The 21,956-nt window shown below is 39.4% G+C and overlaps 1 protein-coding gene across 3 annotated transcripts in view; it reads right to left on the bottom strand.

The window, feature by feature from the left end:
* Positions 1-16,621, bottom strand: part of MCMBP (minichromosome maintenance complex binding protein) — a 54,158-nt gene extending 37,537 nt beyond the window's left edge. For all 3 annotated transcript variants that reach the window (XM_076009750.1, XM_012739171.2, XM_012739172.2), the window contains exon 1: positions 16,268-16,621. In XM_076009750.1, the coding sequence (XP_075865865.1) occupies positions 16,268-16,325 (58 nt within the window). In that variant the 5' untranslated portion in view covers positions 16,326-16,621. The remainder of the gene's footprint in view (positions 1-16,267) is intronic.
* Positions 16,622-21,956: the final 5,335 nt, after the last annotated feature.

Genomic DNA, 21,956 nt, shown 5'->3' with positions numbered 1-21,956 from the left:
TTTTATTGCTAAGTGTTTTTTTTCACTGTATAGCTGAAACAAAATTTGTTTAACAATTCACTTACTGAAGGACATTTAGATTCCAGGTTTTGATACTTATTAACAAAACAACTAAGGCCAGGCCAGTGGCTCACGCCTGTAATCCTAGCACTCTGGGAGGTGGGCAGATTGCTTGAGGTCAGGCGGGCGATTGCTCGAGGGAGTTGGAAACCAGCCTGAGCGAGACCCCATCTCTACTATAAATAGAAAGAAATTAATTGGCCGACTAATATATATAGAAAAAATTAGCCAGGCATGGTAGCGCATGCCTGTAGTCCCAGCCACTTGGGAGGCTAAGGGAGGAGGATTGCTAGATCCCAGGAGTTTGAGGTTGCTGTGAGCTAGGCTAATGCCATGGCACTCACTCTAGCCTGGGCAACAAAGCAAGACTCTGTCTCAAAAAACAACAACAACAACAACAACAAAACCAAAACAACTATAAGCACATGTGTATGTACAGGTTTTTATATGAACATAATCTTCCATTTCTTTAGGTAAATATCTAGATAAGGCACAGTTAAGTTTATGGTAAATGTATGATTAAGATTCTGCCTTGTTTTCCAGAGTGGCTGCAACCATTTTGCATTCTCACCAACGCCGTACAAGAGATCCAGTTGTTTGCATCTTTGCCAGTACTTAGTAGTATTGTTAACTATTTTTAAAAATTTTAGCTGTTCTAATATGTGTGTAGTATCTCATAATGGTTTTTTTCTTCTTCCTTTTTCTGTTGGACTCATCATGGTTTAAAGTTGCATTTCCCTAATGGCTAACAATGTGGAACTCTTTCCAGGTGGCTATGTGCCATCCTTATATCTGTTCTGGTAAAATGTCTATTTAAGTCTACTTAAATCTTTTGCTCCCTTTAAAAATAACAATGTTTTCTTTTATATTCTAGATACAAGTTCTTTATTATTTTCAAATATATTCTCCCAGTCCATAGCCTGTCTTTTCTCTTCCTTAATATTTTTTTCGCAGTGCAAAAGTTTTTAATTTTGATGAGCCCCAATGCATCGCATTTTTGTTTTATGCTTCGTGTCCCTGGTGTCAGTCTTAAGAACTTACTGCCTCAAGTCATACATGTTGTAGAAAAACACAAAAACAAAACAACTCATTGCCAAACCTCAGGTCACAAAGATCTGTTTTCTTCTAATAGTTTTAGGTTTTATACTTAGATCTGCGATACATTTTGAGTTAATTTTTGTATAAGGTATGAGATTCATACAGATTCATGAGATTCATACCTTATACAAAGGTCACACCTCTGTTGAAAAGAATATCCTTTTTCCATTTTACCTTTTGTACCTTTGTCAAAAAACAAATAGGGCTGGGCAAGGTGGCTCACGCCTGTAATCCTAGCACTTCAGGAGGCAGAGGCAGGAGGATCACTTGAGGCCAGGATGAACAAGAGTGAGACCCTGTCTCTACAAAAAAATAGAAAAAAATTAGCCAGGTATGGTGGCATGTGTCTGTAGTCCCAACTACTTGGGAGGGTGAGGCAGGAGGATCCCTGGAGCCTAGGAGTTTAAGGTTGCAGTGAGCTATGACGCTGCCACTGAACTCTAGCCTGGGCAACAGAGCAAGACCCTGCCTCCCCACGGCCCCCCAAAAAAGCAACTAGGACAACAGGGATGAACTTTTGCAAACATTATGCTGAGATAAGCCAGACACAAAAGGATAAATATTTTATGATTCCACTTATATCAGGTAAGTAAAATTGGGAAATTCATAGAAACAGAAAGTACAACAGAGGTTCTGGGGGAAGACAAAGAGAGAGGGAAGCTGAGGGGATGAATGAATATCTATTTTATCTTAGGTGAGTCTGGATAGTTTATAGTTATGGTAAGTGGAATAATGTCCCCTTCCCCAAACGTTAATGTCCTAATGCCCAGAACCTGTGACTACGATGGGGAAAAAAATAATCCCAATATGCTAGCTAAGCAACAAACCTAAAAAGCAAATGGCACAAATCAGAGGACTAACTCAGCTCAATGAAGAACACCTACAAAAAATGGTTTTGAGCAAATAAATAATATAAATAAAATGCTGGGCTGGGCGTGGTGGTGGCTCATGCCTGTAATCCTAGCACTTTGGGAGGCCGAGGTGGGTGGATTGCTCAAGGTCAGGAGTTCGTAACCAGCCTGGGCGAGACCCCGTCTCTACCAAAAATAGAAATAAATTAATTGACCAACTAAAAATATATATACAAAAAATTAGCTGGGCATGGTGGCGCATGCCTGTAGTCCCAGCTACTTGGGAGGCTGAGGCAGTAGGATCGCTGAGCCCCAGAGATTGAGGTTGCTGTGAGCCAAGCTGACGCCATGGCACTTACTCTAGCCTGGGCAACAAAGTGAGACTCTGTCTCAAAAAAAAAAAAATGCTGGAAGAGCTTAGAGAAAATGATAATGTCAAATGTCTATTCAATAAGAAAAAGAAATGTAATAACACAAATGTAAGTAAATTAAATTACCACTCTTCAAGAAAATACAACACACATGCATCTAACGTGGCCTCAAAATCCATAAAACAACAATTTATGGAACTAAAGAGAAAAATAAAAACAGCAATCACAATTAGAGACTATAACACAGCCATCTCAGAAATACAATGCACAAAAAATAAAAGTAAATAAATAGCAAATGTGATTAAGATAATTAACAAGCTCTCAAATAGATAAATAAACCTCCAAACAGAATGCATTTTTTAGTAAGTGTAACACATTCACAAAAAGTCCTATGTACTAGCAATAATAGAAACCTCAATAGTTATCAAATGTGTACCAAGTTCTCTGACTCAAATGTGACAAAATATGAACTCAGTAACAAAAGAAAAGCCTAAAATAACAATACCCTCATACCTATAATAAAAAACCAAAACCAAAAACCAAAAACCAAATATATACTATTAAATAATTCTTAGCTTAGAAAGGAATTTGTAGGGGCAATTATAAAATGCTCTCAGATGGATAATGAAGGAATTTATACAGGTTAATATTTGAGTGACACTAAAGTTGATAGTTTTGAATATATTTATTCAAAAGTTATAGATTTGAATATATTTATCAAATACCAAGAAAGAATGAAAATAGATGAGTTTATTAATATTCTCCATAAGAAGCTAGAAAAAGAGCAATAAACACGAGGAGTGAAAAAGGAAATAGTAAAGCTAAGGGGCAGACATGAATGAAATGGATAATAAAAACACCAATACAAATGATTAACATTAAGACAAATTTTCTGGCAAGCCTATTCAGGAGAAAAAGAAAGATATACAAAGAATAATGGCATGTAAGGGAAATCTAAGGAAAAAAAATAAAATCATAAATAAAAATAAGAGAATACTGGCCGGGCGCGGTGGCTCACGCGTAATCCTAGCTCTCTGGGAGGCCGAGGCGGGCGGATTGCTCAAGGTCAGGAGTTCAAAACCAGCCTGAGCAAGAGCGAGACCTTGTCTCTACTACAAATAGAAAGAAACTAATTGGCCAACTGATATATATATAAAAAATTAGCCGGGCATGGTGGCGCATGCCTGTAGTCCCAGCTACTCGGGAGGCTGAGACAGAAGGATCGCTCGAGCCCAGGAGTTTGAGGTTGCTGTGAGCTAGGCTGACGCCACAGCGGCACTCCCACTAGCCTAGGCAACAAAGCGAGACTCTGTCTCAAAAAAAAAAAAAAAAAGAGAATACAAATAAAACATATTACCAAAAGAAAAAATAACTATGGATAGCAGGATACATAACAAAATGAAAAAAGGGGAAATGCTGCAGACTATCTAATAGAAGTTTCTAGAAACTATGTAAAATATCATGAGCTATGAACTAATAACCTTGAAATGAAATGTATACATTTTTGAAAGAACATGAATTGCCAAAATTGGCATACAAGATTGGCTGAGTTCTTATTTTTATCACATTTCAAAGAACATCGTGTCTAATATCAACATGAGAAACAAAAGAAACAGTAAGTAATCCTCCAACTCCCATGAAGTCCCAAATCCAGATAATTTTGCAGAGTTTCAAGCCAATTTCACAAAAAATAAAGATGCAAAAATCCTCTATAAACTATTAGTTAACTGAATCCAATGGAGTATGAAAAAGATTATGATCAAGCAGTATTGTTTCAATAATGCAAGAGTCGTTCATTATTAGAAAATCTATTAGTGTAGATACATTAAAAGATTAAAGGGAAAAATATGAGCATCTCAGTAGTTATAGAACTAAGCATTTACAATGTCAAAACCTACTTATGAGTAAAAAATTATAAATTGTCTTGACAGGAGTTTGAGACTAGCCTGGGCAACACAGCAAGACACTGTCCCTATTAAAAAAATTTTTTTTTTAAATATTAGCTGGCTGTGGTGGTGTGTACCTGTAGTACTAACTACTCAGGAGGCTGAGGCAGGAGAATCACTTGAGCCCAGGAGTTGGAGGTGTAGTGAGCTATGACTGTGCTACTGCACTCGAGCCTGAGTGACAGAGCAAGACTCTGTCTCTCAAGAAAAAAAAAAAAAAATTATAGCTTAATGGTAAGCTTAGGAGTGTAACAGAAACCACTTGTCCTTGGTTCTTGAAATACTGTCCCTAAAATAATTTAATGAGAGGATTATACTTCCTTCCCTACTGTCCACACACTCTAGTAAGTAGACCCACAGAGAAATTATATAATTATAATACTTTAAATACTACTCACTCATGTTTAACCTTTATAATTCTATCAAAGCACAAAAAAGTTATGGACAGAATGTAAATATTATAAACTGTGGAAATGCACAACATCTGAGACAAACTGGGTAGAAGCAAATGAGAGCAGTATAGAGGCACCAATTTTCTCATCTTATAAAGTGGAAGCCCTGAAATAGTATCTGAAGTTGTTGCAGGGGGAAAGGAGTTTTAGAATATGCCTTTAAATTTAAAAGGAAAGCAATCTAAGTGAGAAACTAGATGCTTTCCCACTAAGATTAGGAAAAAGGCTGGGATGTCCCTTGTCACCATTCCTTTTCAACACTGTATTAGAAGTCACAGGTAATGCACTAAGATAAGAAAAGGAAACAAAAGGTATACTGATAGGAAAACATAAAGCTATCTTTGTTCTTAGATGGTATGACTGTCTCTGCAGAAAAGATAAAAAAAATTTAAAAATAAACTGTAGGAACCAGTAATTATAAGCAAAGTTGCAGGATACAAGTTAATATACAAAAGTTAATTACTTTCCTATATACCAGCAATGAACAAGTGGAATCTGAAATTTTTTTTTTTTTTTTTGAGACAGAGTCTCACTTTGTTGCCTAGGCTAGAGTGAGTGCCATGGCGTCAGCCTAGCTCACAGCAACCTCAAACTCCTGGCTCAAGCAATCCTTCTGCCTCAGCCTCCCAAGTAGCTGGGACTACAAGCATGTGCCACCATGCCCGGCTAATTTTTTCTATATATATTAGTTGGCCAATTAATTTCTTTCTATTTATAGTAGAGACGGGGTCTCGCTCTTGCTCAGGCTGGTTTCGAACTCCTGACCTTGAGCAATCCGCCCGCCTCGGCCTCCCAGAGAGCTAGGATTACAGGCGTGAGCCACCGCGCCCGGCCTGGAATCTGAAATTTAAAAACACGCAGCCAGAACAACATAGCAAGACCCCATCTCCACAAAAAAATAGAAGATTAGCTGGGCATGGTGGCACATGCCTGTAGTCCCAGCTAGTTGCAAGGCTGAGGCTGGGAGGATTGCTAGAGCCCAGGAGTTAGAGGTTGTAGTGGGCTATGATGAGACCAGTGCAATCTAGCCTGGGAAACAGAGCAAGACCCTGTCTCAAAAAATAAACAAACAAATCCATAATATTATTTACACTAATACCCCCAAAATGAAATACTTAGATATAAATCTAACAAAATATATATAAGATTTGTATGAGGAAAACCACAAAACTCTGGTAAAAGAAATCAAAGAACTAAATAAATGGAGAGATTCCATATTCATGGATAGGAAGATGCAATAATGTCAAAATATGAGTTTTTCCCAACCAGATCTATAGATTCAATGCAATCTCAATCAAAATCCCAGCAAGTTATTTTGTGGGCATCAACAAACTGATCCTGAAGTTTATACTGCAAGGCAACAACCTAGAATAGACAATACGATATTGAAGAAGAAGGAGAAGATCAAGAACTGGCATTACTCAACTTCAAGACTTAATATAAAGCCACAGTAATCAAGTATTGGTGACAGAACAGTACAAGTACTGGTACTCGTGACAGAACAGACAAAAAGATCAATGGAACAGAAACCCCAGAAACAGACTCACATAAATGTAGTCAACTTTGACCAAAAAGCAAGGATAATATAAAATAGAGAAAAGATAGTCTTGTTAACAAATGATGCTGGAACAATTGGACATACAGATTAAAAAAAGATTTTAGACACAGACCTTATCCCCTTCACAAAAATTAACACAAAATGGATCACAAATTTAAATGTAAAATGCAAAACTATAAAACTCCTAGAAGATAATACAGGAGAAAATCTAGATGACCTAGGGTTTGGCAATAACTTTTAAACTACAATATCAAAGGCAGAATCCATGCAAGAAAGAAATCATAAGCTGGACTTCATTAAAATTATAATTTTTCTGTTGTGTCAAAGAAACTGCCAAGAGAGAAGACAAGCCACAGACCAGGAGAAAATATTGGCAAAAGACCTATCTGATAAAAGACTGTTATGCATGTATTATCAAAGAATTCCTAAAACTCAACAACAAAATGAACAACCCAAATAAAAAATGGGCCAAAAATCTAAAGAGAGCATAACAAGGAAGACATACAGATAGCAAATAAGATATGAAGAGATGTTCCAGATTATATGTGATTAGGTAAATGTAAATTAAAACAATAAGATACCACCATATACCCATTAGAATGGCCAAATTCCAGAACACTGACAACACCAAATGTTTACCAGGATGTGGTCCAACAGGAACTCTCATTCAATGCTGGTGAAAGGCAAAATGGTACAGCCACTTTAGAAGATAGTTTGGCAGTTTCTTATGAAACTAAACATACTCTTACTATATAACCCAGCAATCAGAATCCTTGGTATTTACCCAAGAGTTGAAAACATGTGCATAAAAACTTGCATACAATGTTTATAGTAGCTTTATTCATAATTGCCAAAACTTGGAAGCAACCAGGAAGTCCTCCAGGAAGCGAATGGATAAAACTGTAGTACATAACAGAAAAAAAAAATATCACTCATTATTAAAAGAGCTATCAAGCTACATAAAGACATGGAGGAATGTTTAATGCATATTACTAAGTTAAAGAAACCAATCTGAAAAGAACATACTATATGATTCCAATTATATGACATTACAGAAAAGGCAAAAACTATGGAGACAGGAAAAAGATCAGTGGTTGCCAGGGGTTGGGAGGAGAGTGGGATACATGTGCAGAGAACAGAGGATTTTTAAGGCAGTAAAACTATTCTGTATGATACTATAATAGTGGGTATATGTTATTAGACATTTCTCAAAACCCACAGAATGTGCAACACCAAGAGTGAACCTTAATGTAAACTATGAACTTTAGGTGATGATGACATGTCAACGTAGGTTTATTATTTATTATTATTATTTTTTTTTTGAGACAGAGTCTCACTTTGGTTGCCCAGGCTACAGTGAGTGCCGTGGCGTCAGCCTACCTCACATCAACCTCAATTTCCTGGGCTCAAGCAATCCTACTGCCTCAGCCTTCCGAGTAGCTGGGACTACAGGCACGTGCCACCATGCCCAGCTAATTTTTTCTATATATATTAGTTGGCCAAATTAATTTCTTTCTATTTATAGTAGAGACGGGGTCTTGTTCTTGCTCAGCTTGGTTTCGAACTCCTGAGCTCAAACGATCCACCCACCTCGGCCTCCCAGAGAGGTAGGATTACAGGTGTGAGCCACCATGCCCGGCCCCGTAGGGTTGTTAATTGTGACAAATGTACCACTTTGCTGGAGGATGCTGATAGGGAGAGGTTATGTATGTGTGATAGCAAGGAGTATATGGAAAATCTCTGTACCTTCCACTCAATTTTGCTATGAACCTAAAATTGCTCTAAATAATAAAGTGCTCAAAATATATATAAGCAACAAAAACCAAGATGGAAGAAAGACTCAAATGGAGGTAAGTATATATATATAATTTAGAATAATAATGTAAATTATAAATTATAACAAAGTAATAGTAGTTAATGTTTAATGAACTCTTAATGCCAGGCACTATTCTAAGCATTTTACATGTATTACCTCATTTAATCCCTACAATAGGCCTGAAGAAATGGGTTCTCTTATTATTCCCAATTAACAGATGACAAAATTGAGGTTAAAAAAGTTAACATGACACAGTCACACTAAGCAAATTAAGAGGAGCCAAGTAGTAGCCTATTAAAAAGTGGTTCAGAATACCCTAGATGCAGACAATAAAGCAGCATTTCTTGTACAGAATTTAAAAATAATAAAGCCAACTAATCATAAACTTATCATCACCATTCATTGACAATTCTAAATAATGTCAGTGACACAATACTCTTTCTTGGAAAATCTTCTGTTGGTCTAAATCCTAAATAATTTTTGTGGTTACTGCTGAGTTTTAATAATATATGTGTAAGTGTCAAATTAGCACATTTGTACTACTTGCCCTTTAATAATCATTGCATTCTAAATGAAGTTAATTCTGAGAATCCTCAGTACACAGTTGGCTCCCAACATGGACACATATTGGTTTGAAGAGTAAATCTCTCTAAATTGTTCAGAATAGGCCAAACTTTCTAGGGCACAGTTAGTGCCCCACAACTCCTATGGTAGAGTCTTGATGTATATAATAGATTTGAAATTAACAGTAAGACAATGATTGTAAAGATAAGAAACGAGTTATTTCAAATCTATCTTCTATGGACAACTTGTGGTCTTTTTCTTTGTGCTTATATTTAAAACACATTTAAATAAAATATTTAACAATGAAGCAACGTGAACTGAGGTGTAGAAGGTGCAAATTTTAACTCGTGAAATATTTTACTAGATTTAAAAGATATCTTTACTAAAATTTATTCTTTTTAAGCTATTTCCTTTAAAACTAAAGAATGAATCAAGAAAATGTGTTTAGCTCCACCAATGATACGATTTGGTAGTTGCCTACCTTGTGTCTTTTGTGACATTTCAATTTTATTAAAATTTACTTACTAGTTACCACTTGTTTATATAAAATATATTGAAGAATAACTAAAAGACTGCCCCCGTAATATTTTGAAATTAAAAAAAAAATTGTAATTGAAAAACAACAACTAAAAGACCAAAATTCAAACTACTAGGTAGCTATAAATACTATAGGGGAGAGAAGGGATGTCTGGGTCTATTCTGAAATATGTAATACCTTCAGCATTGTGTACATACATCACTATTTTATAATTATTACTGAAAATAATTCTTTACTATAGAGAAGGCAGGGGTTAAAAACTGATCCACTCAGGCAGTCAAATACCCTGGGTATGGCCCTGTAGTTAAGAAGCAATCTAGCTCTAGAGCCCATTAAATCTGTACTCAAAAGCACCTCAGATTCAATGCAATCCCAATCAAAAATCAACTGCCTAAATAGACATGCTGACCTTAAAATTCATATGGAAATGCCAGGGACCCTGAGTAGCCAAAACAATCTTTAAAAGAAGAATGAACTTCCTGGTTTCAAAACTTAGTACAAAACTACAGTAATCAAGACAACATGGTATTGGCATAAGAACAGACATACAGGCCATGAAATGGAACTGCTAGTTTATAAATAAAGTTATACATCTAGATTCAATTGATTTCAACAAAGGTGCCAAGACCATTCAATGAGCAAAGAATAGTCTTTTCAACAAATCTGGGACAACTGGATATCTACATGCAAAAGAATGAATTTGGACCCCTACCTCATACCATATACAAAAATTAATTCAAAATGGATCAAATCCTAAATATAAGAGCTAAAACTAAAATTTTTAGAAGGAACATAGGCATAAATGTTTGAGACCTTGGATTAGGCAATGGTTTTTTAAAATGTGGTACCAAAAGCATAAGCCACCAAAGGAAAAATAAAATGAACTTTACCAAAATTAAAAACTTTCATACAAAGGAATATTATCAAGAACATGAAAAGAACCCACAAAATGGGAGAGAATATTTGCAAGTCATATATCTGGTAAAGGTCTAAAATTCAGAATATGTGCACAATAAGATGCTAACTAATATCACTAATTATTAGGGAGATGAAATTTAAAAAATGAGATACCACCTCACACCCAGTAGAATGGCTATGACTAATGAAACAACAGAAAATAACAAGTGTTGGAGAGGAGACGGAGAAACTAAAGAGGATATGGATGGCTAGTGGAAATGGAAAATGGAGCAGCCACTATGGAAAAGATTGGTAGTTCCTCAAATAGTTAGCCATAAAATTATCATATGATCCAGCAATCCTAACCCTAGGTATATTACAGAGAGAACTGAAAACGTATATTCACACAAAAACTTGTACACAGATATTTATGGAAGCACTATTCATAATAGCCAAAAAAGTGGAAATAGGCCAGGTGCCGTGCCTCACATCTGTAATTTCAGTGCTTTTGGAGGCTGAGGCAGGAGGACTGCTTCAGGCCAGAAAGTTCAAGACTAGCTTGAGCAACATAGTGAGACCCTGTCTCTACAAAAAAAAATTTAGAAATTAGTAGGGCATGGTGGCATGTGCCTATAGTCCTAGGGAGGCTAAGGCAGGAGGATCCTCTAAGCCCAGGAGTTGGAGGCTGCAGTGTAGTGAGCTAAGATTGCGCCACGGTACTCAAGCCTGGGTGACAGAGTGAGACCCTGCATCTAAAAAAGGAAAAAAAAAAAAAAAAACAACCAAAAATTGGAAATAACCCAAGTGTCCAACAGCAAATGAATAAACAAAATGTGGTATATAAACATAAAACAGAATATTATTTTCAGTCATTAAAAAAAAAATGAGGCTGGGCATGGTGGCTCACATCTAGCACTTTGGGAGGCCAAGGCAGGAGGACTACGTGAGCCCAGGAGTTCGAGATCAGCCTGGGCAATAGCAAGATCTCATCTCTACAGAAAATAAAAAACATTTGCCTGGCGTGGTGGTATGCACCTGCAGTCTCAGCTCCTTGGGACGCTGAGGCAGGAAGATCCCTTGAGCCCAGGAGTTTGAGGTTGCAGTGAGCTATGATGATGCCACTGCAGTCTAGCCATGGCAACAGAATGAGACCCTGTCTCAAAAAATAAATAAATAAAAAGATAAAGATGCTAGCTAATGTGGATTGGAACTGACAATGAGTGAATTTGGGAGCTACAGAATGGACAAAGAGAAAGTTAGTGTGCAGAGATGAATGCACTTTAAGAGAGAAAAACTGAGAAGAGCTGCTTAGATTCCTGTTAGCTGTACAGTCCTGATTCCACTCAGTCTCTTAGAATACCCAACCATTCTCTCTCTGCCTTTGGGGTCTATAGTCTTAATATAAATTACTTTTTTGAGCCAGATGCAGTGGCTTATGCCTGTAATCCCAGCTACTCAAGAGGCTGAGGCAGGAGAATCACTTGAACCCAGGAGTTTGAGACCAGCCTGGACAATATAGCAAGACCCCTGTCTCTAAAAAATAAAACTTTAAAAAATTAATAAATTACTTTTTTCAGTGGCCTACCAAGGACAGGGTGGTAGGAGGGATCAAAGCTGGGTATATACAATAAGGGTGTGAATTTGATAATACAAAGCAGACTGACTTTTAGTTCATTTTATTATTGCTTTAAATTCTCTAAAATGCTGGTGATAAAATACTCCACTCTGCCCTCCTCCACACAACACTGCTCTTTTTTGCCATGAACTAGTCTAGTTCTGTCAGATGCAACCAAAGAACTTTAAATACAACCAAAAATAATGATCTTGGTCCAACCAACATCCAAAAGAGAAAATAGCGAAAGAAATCAGAGTTGATAAACACTCCTACTTCTTCTGAATTAAAATCAGTTATTGAAAGACAATTTCCCTTTTTAGGTGAAAAAAACGATTAAAAGAAAAAGTAGAGCATGAAATTTTTTTTTTTAATTTAAGGTTCCTACATTTATTTAAGGGAAGCAATTTGATATGTGTCAGTAAATGAATAATCACTGTGAGGACTGAGCCATTAACATTATACACATAATAGAGCCCAATAAAGATCTGCTGTAGGCTGGGCTCAGTGGCTCACGCCTATAATCCTAGCACTCTGGAGGCTGAGGCAGGAGGATCACTCGAGGTCAGGAGTTTGAAACCAGCCTGAGCAAGAGAGAGACCCCCATCTCTACTAAAAATAGAAAGAAATTAATTGGCCAACTAAAAACATATAAAAAAATTAGCCAGGCACGGTGACGCATGCCTGTAGTCCCACCTACTCAGGAGGCTGAGGTAGTAGTATTGCTTGAGCCCAGGAGTTCAAGGTTGCTGTGAGTTAGGCTGATGCCACAGTACTCTAGCCTGGGCAACAGAGTGAGACTCTGTCTCAAAAAAAAAAAAATCTGCTGAAGTATTCCTAAAACTTAAGCCCTTGGATCTCAATGTTGTTCTATATATAAAATCAGTTAGAAAATACAAATGAAAAAAAAAGAAAATAGAAATGAAACATTAGAGGTATTTTATAAAGCCTTACAGGAAAAATTTTACACAAGAACTGTAATATGACAGATACAAAATCAAAACACAGACTGGTTCACAAAGATGAATTATGATTCATAGAGTTATGATTGGCCACCTGCAGAATTTCAAAGTTTCTTATCTGAACCAATAAGAAAGAATTATGATTTACATGTGAAAGTAACTCATACCCAGTATGATCACATTCTCTGAACCAACATAAAGCCCACCAGGAGTGTCCTAAACTTAAGATTTGTGGTCATAGTAACCATCCCAATTCACAACATTTCTGATTAATCAGTCTTTCCACTGCCTCTGTTCAACAAGTGTCCACTGAGCACTTTCAATGTACAAGGCATATTCTAGGCAATGAGGATATAACGGTGAATCATGAGGGTACTGGATCTGAATTCCCAGAGTCAAAATGTAGCAAAGGGGCCCATGAAACAAAGAAATTCAACAATGCACTCTACAGGTTAATTTCCAGGGACACACAGGATCCTGCAGGAACACAGAGCAAAGGGTATCCACACCTTGGTACCTAACTTAGGTTCCCAAAGGAAAAGTTAAGATTTAGGCAGGGGAGCAGACACGGCATGGAAGGGAGAACCAGGCAAAAGAAACAGCAAGTGCAAAAGGCCTACACACAAGATTCAAAATCAAAGAACTGAAAGAGGTCAGTATGGCTGGCATGGAAAATATGAGGGAGAATGCAGGGATGAAGTCTGACAGGTAGGCATGGATAGAGCCAAGAAGGGCTTCATAAACCACTTTAAAAGGTCTGGATCAGTTATTAAGGGCAACAAGAAGTCATCAAAGGACTTGATTCCAACATGCACAGTGGAAGAGAGAAGCAAGACTAGAGGCAAGAGACCCGTTAAAAGGCTCTTCCAGTCATTCAGGAAAGAGACTAAAAGGCCTGATTTAAGACAATAGCATTGGAGATGAAGGTTTCCGTACAGATTCAAGAGATACTTAAGAACTAGAACTGATAACATATGACAGAATTCAGAACCTAAAAGAGAAAGAAGAGTTGGGTGGTTATCAAAAAAACTAACATCACATACTAAACCAGAAAGTACTCTAGATCAGCACTGTACAACAGGACTTTCTGATAGAAATATTCTATATCTGTACTGTACAAATAGCCTCCTATCCACATGTAGCTACTGAATACTTGAAAAGCGGTACGGTAACACCTAGGAAATGAACTTTTAATTTTGTATAATTTTAGTTTAAATTTAAATAGTTACAAGTGGCTACCATATTAGACAGCTCAGCTCTAGACTGAGACACCTAATCTAAAATAATATGACAGAGTTAGTAAGTTTACATGACAGTCTATGACAGAGACAATAAGAATGTGAAAAAAAATCCCCTCAGTTGGAAAGATGTTCAAGATGTATTAACAAATATATATTTTAGAATAATACACACAGCAAAACTGCATTTTTCAGTTTAAAAAAACTGTCTAAATATATGCAAAGAAAATAAATTGGACAACCACGAATCAAACAGTAGTTATCTTTAAGATGAAGGATTATAGAGGTCTTTGTATTTTGTTCCATGTTTCAGAATTTTTTTATATATATACAACAAACATGTCTTACCTTTCTATCTGGGGGAAAAATAGATTTAAAATAATTTCCCACTAAACCAAAATGTGTCTACTAATTTAACTTACTTATTGCAAAGATACCTATAATGCCATTATTACAAGATATCCAGTATAGTCACAGTGATAGGAAAGTACAGCAAAAATTTATACGATACCTTAGAATTGCTTCTAACAAAAATATTATGACTTCTCTGTAACACACAACCTGAAAATAGGACATTCTGGGAAGAAACACATCAATAAGCTTCAGGTTTCCACAATGATCTGCAGAATTTATAAAATACTATAAAGCCAGTATTTTATAACCAAATTATACCCTTTCTGTACTATGAGATGGGTGCCCCTTAGGATCATAAACTTAGGAGATAACATCTGACACAAACACATTCATATCTATATCAAATATAAAAGGATCTCATTTATCCAAGACCAGGATATGAGGTATTTCCCATAAATAAATTCTGTAATTATCAGCAATTTAATCCTTTAAGCACCAACCCTTTTTACTTTGGAAGGATTTTTCCTAAAAAGTACCTACGTGTCTGTACCCTCTTAAACCAATACGACAATTTAATCTTTGACATTTTGGGGCCATTTCTTGAACATCAATTATGAATTCCAAATTATTATTATGAACATCAATTACCAGGATTTAGTGGAGGAATGTATGTCACTTTCTCAAAGCACCCTTGACTGCTATATAGTGAATCTGGCTATTTTTATTTTGTTTTTTTAATACATACATAACTTTTTATTTCCTCTATCAGGTTGCCAGTGTTCACTGGCTACAATCTGGATACCTAACCAGGCTTTCTTCTAACATGTGTTGCCTTCAGTTTCAGCCTGAGAAACCATATAAATACACAAATTAGAATCACAGGCAAAATGAATAGAGTTGCAGAGAGAGCACTAGAGGCTTAACTACAAGAAATAACATGTATTTTATGCCATCGGTTTCAGGTGCTGAGAACTATTTGGATTTTTACTAGCTTTTCTCCCTAATATTAATGAGTTAAGGCCCCTCCTACAACTCTAAACTCCAGACAAGTCAGGTGTTGGCGATCCAACACAGTGATTTCTGGTTGGGTTTGTCTCCGCCACTCATAAGTGCAAAAAGACCTCGGGGAAGGGGGAAAAGGTTGTCAAAATGTCCAGTTAACGACAAATATAAGTTTTTCTTCATGTACCCTTAGCAGAACAGTTTCAATAACGATTGCGACCTTCCCCATGGCCGTGGTAATGTAAAAAACCAAAAAAGAGAAGAAGACAAAAAAAAAAAAAAAACAATTGCCACTAAAATTTACTAAACTAGCCTGCCGCGTTCTCAGCTCTATGTAGAAACTCATTTAAGCAGTCCATTTCTTGCCAGCTCTGGCACAGAAGCAGATACAGGCTAGACGGGTTCTTAAAATCATCCCAGCATAAAAATTAAGCTACAACATGACATTTTACCTCCAAAAGAGAGGATGTGTGTAATACTGGAGTTAGAGCTAACTTCTGTGCAAGCGAGCAGGCACTCCCCCGACACACCGGAAGTTTTGAAATATCCTGTAGGTTTCCCACAGGCAAAGTGGTTTTCCCTCCCCAAGGCTCCGCCAGCCCTACCCAAGGTTCAAGGACCTCTCCGAGTTTGCGGTACGCGGGGCTCGGGCCCCCGGCTGTGCCACGCAGCGGGGGTGAGGCCGTCAGTCTCAGCCTGGTCCTCGCGACCTAACCTTGGACGCCAGGAACTGCGACTCGGGCAGGTGGAAGGCACCTGCGGTCGCGGCCCCGGCCGGCGCGGCCCGGCACGGGCTGTCCCAGCTCCGGCGGGCGCAGGCCCCGGGAACCGTCTAGGGCCGCGTAAGCCCGCGAGACGGTCCCGCGTGGGGGCCGCGCGGCGGGGCCAGGCCCTGGGACTCGGTAAACTCGGCGGCCCGCCCGGCCCGCCCCCGACGCCGCCACTCACCGAAGAAGCCCTGCACGATCCCAAGCGGGTGGCTGAGCCAGTCCTCCCCACAGGGCATCTCGCCGAGGGCCGGGGTCGGCGCGGCCCGGGTGGCTGGCGCCCAGCTTCTCCTCAGGGGCTCGGCCGCTCCTCGCCCGCGCCCTCCCACGCACAGCGGGGCGCGGGTCGCCCGGCCTCCACGTGCCTCAGGGAGCAGCGGCGGCGGCGGCGGCGGTCGGCGAGGAGCTACGGGAGGCAGTCAGGCGCGGCGCGTGCAGCCCCTAGCCTCCACTTCGCACAATGGCGGGAAACAGCCGCCGCCGACCGCGCTGCCTGCGACCTGGGTGGAGCTCGTGTGGGGAGGGGCGGCGGGAGCGCGCCGCGCAGCCCCGCGCGGCTAGGAGGCGGGGCGGGCCGGCGGGATTGGGGGCGGGGCCGCGACGCGGCGGCCGCCATCTTAGGGACGGGCAGGAGGAAGGGCAAGCGCCTCTGCGGGGAGACCGTCTCGCGCGGAGACTGTCGTCGTGCACCGGAGGGGCGTGTTGCTGTTTGTCACCCTTTGCAGGCGTGGAAGGGGAAACTCCTGTAGTCGGCTTATTAATTCATAGTGCGAGTACTTGCACAACAGCCAAAAAGCACAAACTCAAAGAGACCTCAGCGTCCTCTCTGGGCTCTACCAGTGGGTGAAGCCACCTTTGGTGCCCACCCACCGCTTCTTCGTGCCTTTTTTTTTTTCCCCTCGTGGCAACTCTTTTATATGGCGCCCTGCCGAAACAACCCTGTGGTGAATTTCCCTGGGCCGGATAAGATCTCCCTGAGGGACATATACAATTAGATAAGGGGAACTTTTAGAGCCCCCGCGCCCCCTTTGCCGTCAGGTACCGCCACAACGTGCGGACCAGGATACCCTCGAGGATCAACATGGGACAGATCAACTCTACAGCAACCTTTTGCTGAGGAAATTTGGGGACTTTGCAAGTCCACAAATGAAACTCTGCTGGGCTTTGCAGTGTACCTAAGAAAACCCCAGACTCATCAGCTATATCTACTCAGATGGAAAAAGGGCACGTTAACAGAAGGGGGATGATCTGAATGGAAAGTGGAGAGCTGAAGAACAAACACTGAACCTGCATCTCAAACCCTTCTTGGGAGTATAGGGAGAGAAAAATCCTACTCTTCTAGGGTCTCCACTGGGGAGCCCTTAAAGCCAGACAGCAAGAGGAAAACAAACAAGTTTAGTAACATGCACGTCCCAGATATACACGGGAAAAACTCAAGGAAGAGTAAATCAAAGAGGTAGCTTACAATTTGAGTTTATACAGTATCTTCGACAAAGAACAATAAATGTGTAGAGAAATGACGGGACAAAGGAACGCAGTTTTAGGCTTCCAAAAGCGGCAAACTGTGGGCAGATAAACATACTGGGAAACTAATGGTAGAGACCCAGGCTAGTTAGTAAAGTTTGGTGTGTGGATTCTTCTGGCGCTATCTGTGGGCTGATAAGGTTCTAAAGTTATCTCTGATGATTATTTTTTTTTCTATTTTTTAGAGACAGGGTCTTGCTATGTTGCCCAGGCTGGCCTAAAACTCTTATGATCAAGTGATTCTCCCCCCTCAGCCTCCCAACTATCCAAGACTACAGGCAAAAGCAACTGCTTGTCATTGGTGATTAACTTTTGTCCTTCCTGTTAGAGACAGGAGGAGGGACACCTTTGAAAATATGTCCTGGCCAGGCGTGATGGCTCATACCTGTAATCCTAGCATTCTGGGAGGCTGAGGCGGGAGGATTGCTTGAGTTCAGGAGTTAGAGACCAGCCTGAGCAAGAGTGAGACTCCATCTCTACTATAAATGGAAAGAAATTAGCCAAACAACTAAAAATAGAAAAAATTAGCCAGCCATGGGGGCATGTGCCTGTAGTCCCAGTTACTTGGGAGGCTGAGCAGGAGGATCAGTTGAGCCCAGGAGTTTGAAGTTGCTGTGAGCTAGGCTGATGCCATGGCACTGTAGCCCAGGCAAGAGAGTGAGACCGTGTCTCAAAAAAGAAAGAAAGAGAGGAAGGAAGGAAGGAAGGAAGGAAGGAAGGAAGGAAGGGAGGGAGGGAGGGAGGGAGGGAGGGAGGGAGGGAGGGAGGGAGGGAGGGAGGGAGGAAGAAAGAGAAAGAAAGAAAGAAAGAAAGAAAGAAAGAAAGAGAGAGAGAGAGAGAGAGAAAGAAAGAAAGAAAGAAAATTTATGTCCTGCTTTTAAGCAGATAGTGAAAGGGCAGGGAGCTTTTCTTGTACAGATGCTTCTCAACATATTGAATGGGTGACATCCCAGTAAACCCAACCTACCAAATATCACTCCCTATCCTAGCCAAACCTAAATGTGCTTAGAACACTTATATTAGCCAAATGTTGAGCCAAATAATCTAACATAAAGCCTATTTTATAGTACAGTATTGAATATTTCATGTAATTTATTGAATCCTGTACTGAAAGTGAAAAACAGAATGGTTGTACCAAATGAGTATTGGTTCCACACCATCATGAAGTCAAAACATCTTAAATAGAATCATTGTTAAGTTAGGGACCATCTGTATCTACTTCTTCTCAATTGCCTTCAGCTCTATTAATTTTATGCCAAAGTGGCATATTTTGGGGGTGACAGTGTGGTTTACTTCAGGGCAGAATAGAATAGTTTGCGTTTCTCATTGTAAATTAATTAATTGGCACACTAAAATGTGCCTCTGGTTCTTATAAGTTTAGGTGAGTTGAGAAAACAGTTTCAAATCCAGGACATCACCACCATTCCATTCATTCATTCATTTAACAGAGAGGGTTGTCATGTTTCTGGGATTGTATAGGGAAATCCTGTATTTTAGCTTCATGGCTAGTCACAGGCAAGTTAAATATATGCCATGAAAATGCTTTTAAATCATCATAATTTCAGATTTGCTTTATCTAAATTGCAGATTGATACCAATTCAGCAGTGGCTAGTATAGGGGAGGAAAATTATCTTTTCCTTCTATTCTTCTAGATTCTATGCTGAAGTCCCTGTAACAAAAGACAGATTAACAAGAGAAAAGCATAAAAATTTATTTCAGGCTGGGCACGGTGGCTCACGTAATCCTAACACTCTGGAGGCCAAGGCGGGCAGATCGCTCAAGGTCAGGAGTTCCAAACCAGCCTGAGCAAGAGTGAGACCCTGTCTCTACTAAAAATAGAAAGAAATTAATTGGACAACTAAAAACATATAGAAAAAATTAAACAGATATGGTGGTGCGTGCCAGTAGTCCTAGCTACTTGGGAGGCTGAGGCAGTAGGATCGCTTGAGCCCAGGAGTTTGAGGTTGCTGTGATGATCTAGGGTGATGCCACGACACTCTAGCCCGGGTGACAGAGTGAGACTCTGTCTCAAAAAAGAAAAAATTATTTCATATAAGCTTTACAAGAAGTTGGAGCCTTCATAAGGAAATGAAGATCTCAAGAAGCGGTTAAAGCTGAGCGCCTTTATGTTAGGTTTGTTGCGGTGTAGAGCATCGTGGAAGAATGTGATAGGACAAAAGGTGTGAGCTAAGAGCAGTAAACTAGGGAAAACGTAGCAAGGCCTGTGAATTAGATTCCTCTTTGAGTCCCTTCATCTTCAGAGATAAGGATGCGCCAATCCTTTTAGAGAGAGGGCACTTCTTACATGAGGGTTTTATAACATGCTTCAGGTGAAGAGAGCCCTTTCTGTACATGCTATTTCTCAAATTCCTTCAGCTTAAAATATTTAATATACCAAAGTGCCATATTCTGGGATAACAAGTCCTGAACCCCATCACTTGGAATACTTCACCTTTTCAGTTCTCCTTTAGTGTAGTGTTTAGTTATTTATAAATAAACAGTTGCTCAGATCTTACTTAATCAGATGCTGTAACCCTTCTGAAATACAATTATTTTATAATGTGAATAATTTCTCCCTCTAAGTTTTCTGTGGCAAGATGTTTTGGTACTATTAATAATTAAGTAGATATGAAAATGAAAAGGGCCAGGGGAGGGTTCATAAAGGTATATCTCTATGGCAAGATTTTTTTCCCCCCACGACCAGTGGGGGAAAACTACACTTCTGCTCCCAACCCAAGCCTGTATTTTTAAAGAGGGCATTAAGTGATCTCGACTATAAGGAATTACTGAGAGCACTGGAAATACTGGGGTAAAAAAAAGAAGATTCCATCCCTGCCCTAGTGGAGCACACAGTCCATTAAGGAGACTTACAACTAAATAATTATCCATTTACAATAGGTGCTGGCCGAGAAAAAGCGAAGTTTTTTAAGAGAAATAAACAGAGGCATCTGTGCTACTGAGGGGGTGCTATGGCTTGAACGTGTCCACGAAAGTTCGTGTGTTGGAAACTCAATCCCTGATGCAACAGTGTTAAGAGGTGGAACCTTTAAGTGGTGATTAGGTCATGGGGCCTCTGCCCTCATGAACGATGGTTCCAGCCTCCAGAACCGTCAGAAATAAATTTCTTTTCTTTATAAATTACCCAGTCTGTGATATTCTGTTAGAACAACACATCTACAGCCATATACCACCCTGAATGTGCCCGAGCTTGTCTGTTACAGCAACACGAAATAGACTAAGACCAAGCAAGGGTTGTGGTGTGAGAGGGACGGATGCTTCAGGGCTTCCCTGACAATGTGACATTTACACTAGAACTTGAAAACAAAAACTTGTACAAAAAAATTAAAATAATCACAATTTACTGCATGACTTGCCTATTAATATTCATAATAAAGTTAAAATTCAAATATTGATCTAACCAACATTATAATTATACTATATTGGGAGGCCAAGGAGCCGAGAAGGATTCAAATTTGTGATAAGGATGAAGAAGATCAAAAATAGCAAAATCCTCATCTTTCATCTGGGAAGTCAACAGATAATGCAAAGGGGAAAAAAAAGGAAAAATCAGAAGTGACAGTGGAATCATGTTAATTTAGAAATATAAAAGTACTGAAAGAATCAGCCAAGAGTTCAAAGTAGTTGCCCCCACCTTGGGACAAATGTTTCTTTTAAACATTTGCTAGTTTTCTATTTACTTATCACTAAATCAACCCCAGATGCACTAGAATTTCCACTAGATTGTAAGATTCATGGCCAGGTGCAATGGCTCACTCCTATAATCCCAGAGACTTGGGAGGCTGAGGTGGGGGGGATCATTTAAACCCAGGAGTTTGAGAGCAGCTTGGTCAACATGGCAAGACCCCCATTTCTTAAAAAAAAAAAAGAAAGAAAGAAAGAAAGAAAGAAAGAAAGAAAGAAAGAAAGAAAGAAAGAAAGAAAGAAAGAAAGAAAGAAAGAAAGAAAGAAAGAAAAAATGTTAACTGGGCATGGTGGTACATGCTGTAGTCCCAGCTACTGGGGAGTGAGGTGAGAGGATCTCTTGAGCCAGGAGTTCAAGGCTGCTGTGAGCTACGATCATGCCACTGCACTTCAGTCTGTCTCTAAAAAAAAATCTACTTCATAATCCATCTATTTTAAGAAAATAATAAAAGAGATGCTTGAAGCAGTGATTTTTGTGTATGTTGTTTTCCCTCCAACGCCTAGAATAGTGCCTGAAATGTAACAGATGCTCAATAAATTGTTGCTGAATCAGTAATGCACACTTTCTGTAAACTGCCTAAATGCCATCTCTAGAATCTAGACGCATAACTTATTCTATCTACTGCCTTTTCTGGAACATCTT

Source organism: Microcebus murinus, chromosome 14, assembly GCF_040939455.1.
Source record: "Microcebus murinus isolate Inina chromosome 14, M.murinus_Inina_mat1.0, whole genome shotgun sequence".
NCBI classification, from domain to species: Eukaryota; Metazoa; Chordata; class Mammalia; order Primates; family Cheirogaleidae; genus Microcebus; species Microcebus murinus.
This window is presented reverse-complemented; position numbering and strand designations above follow the sequence as displayed.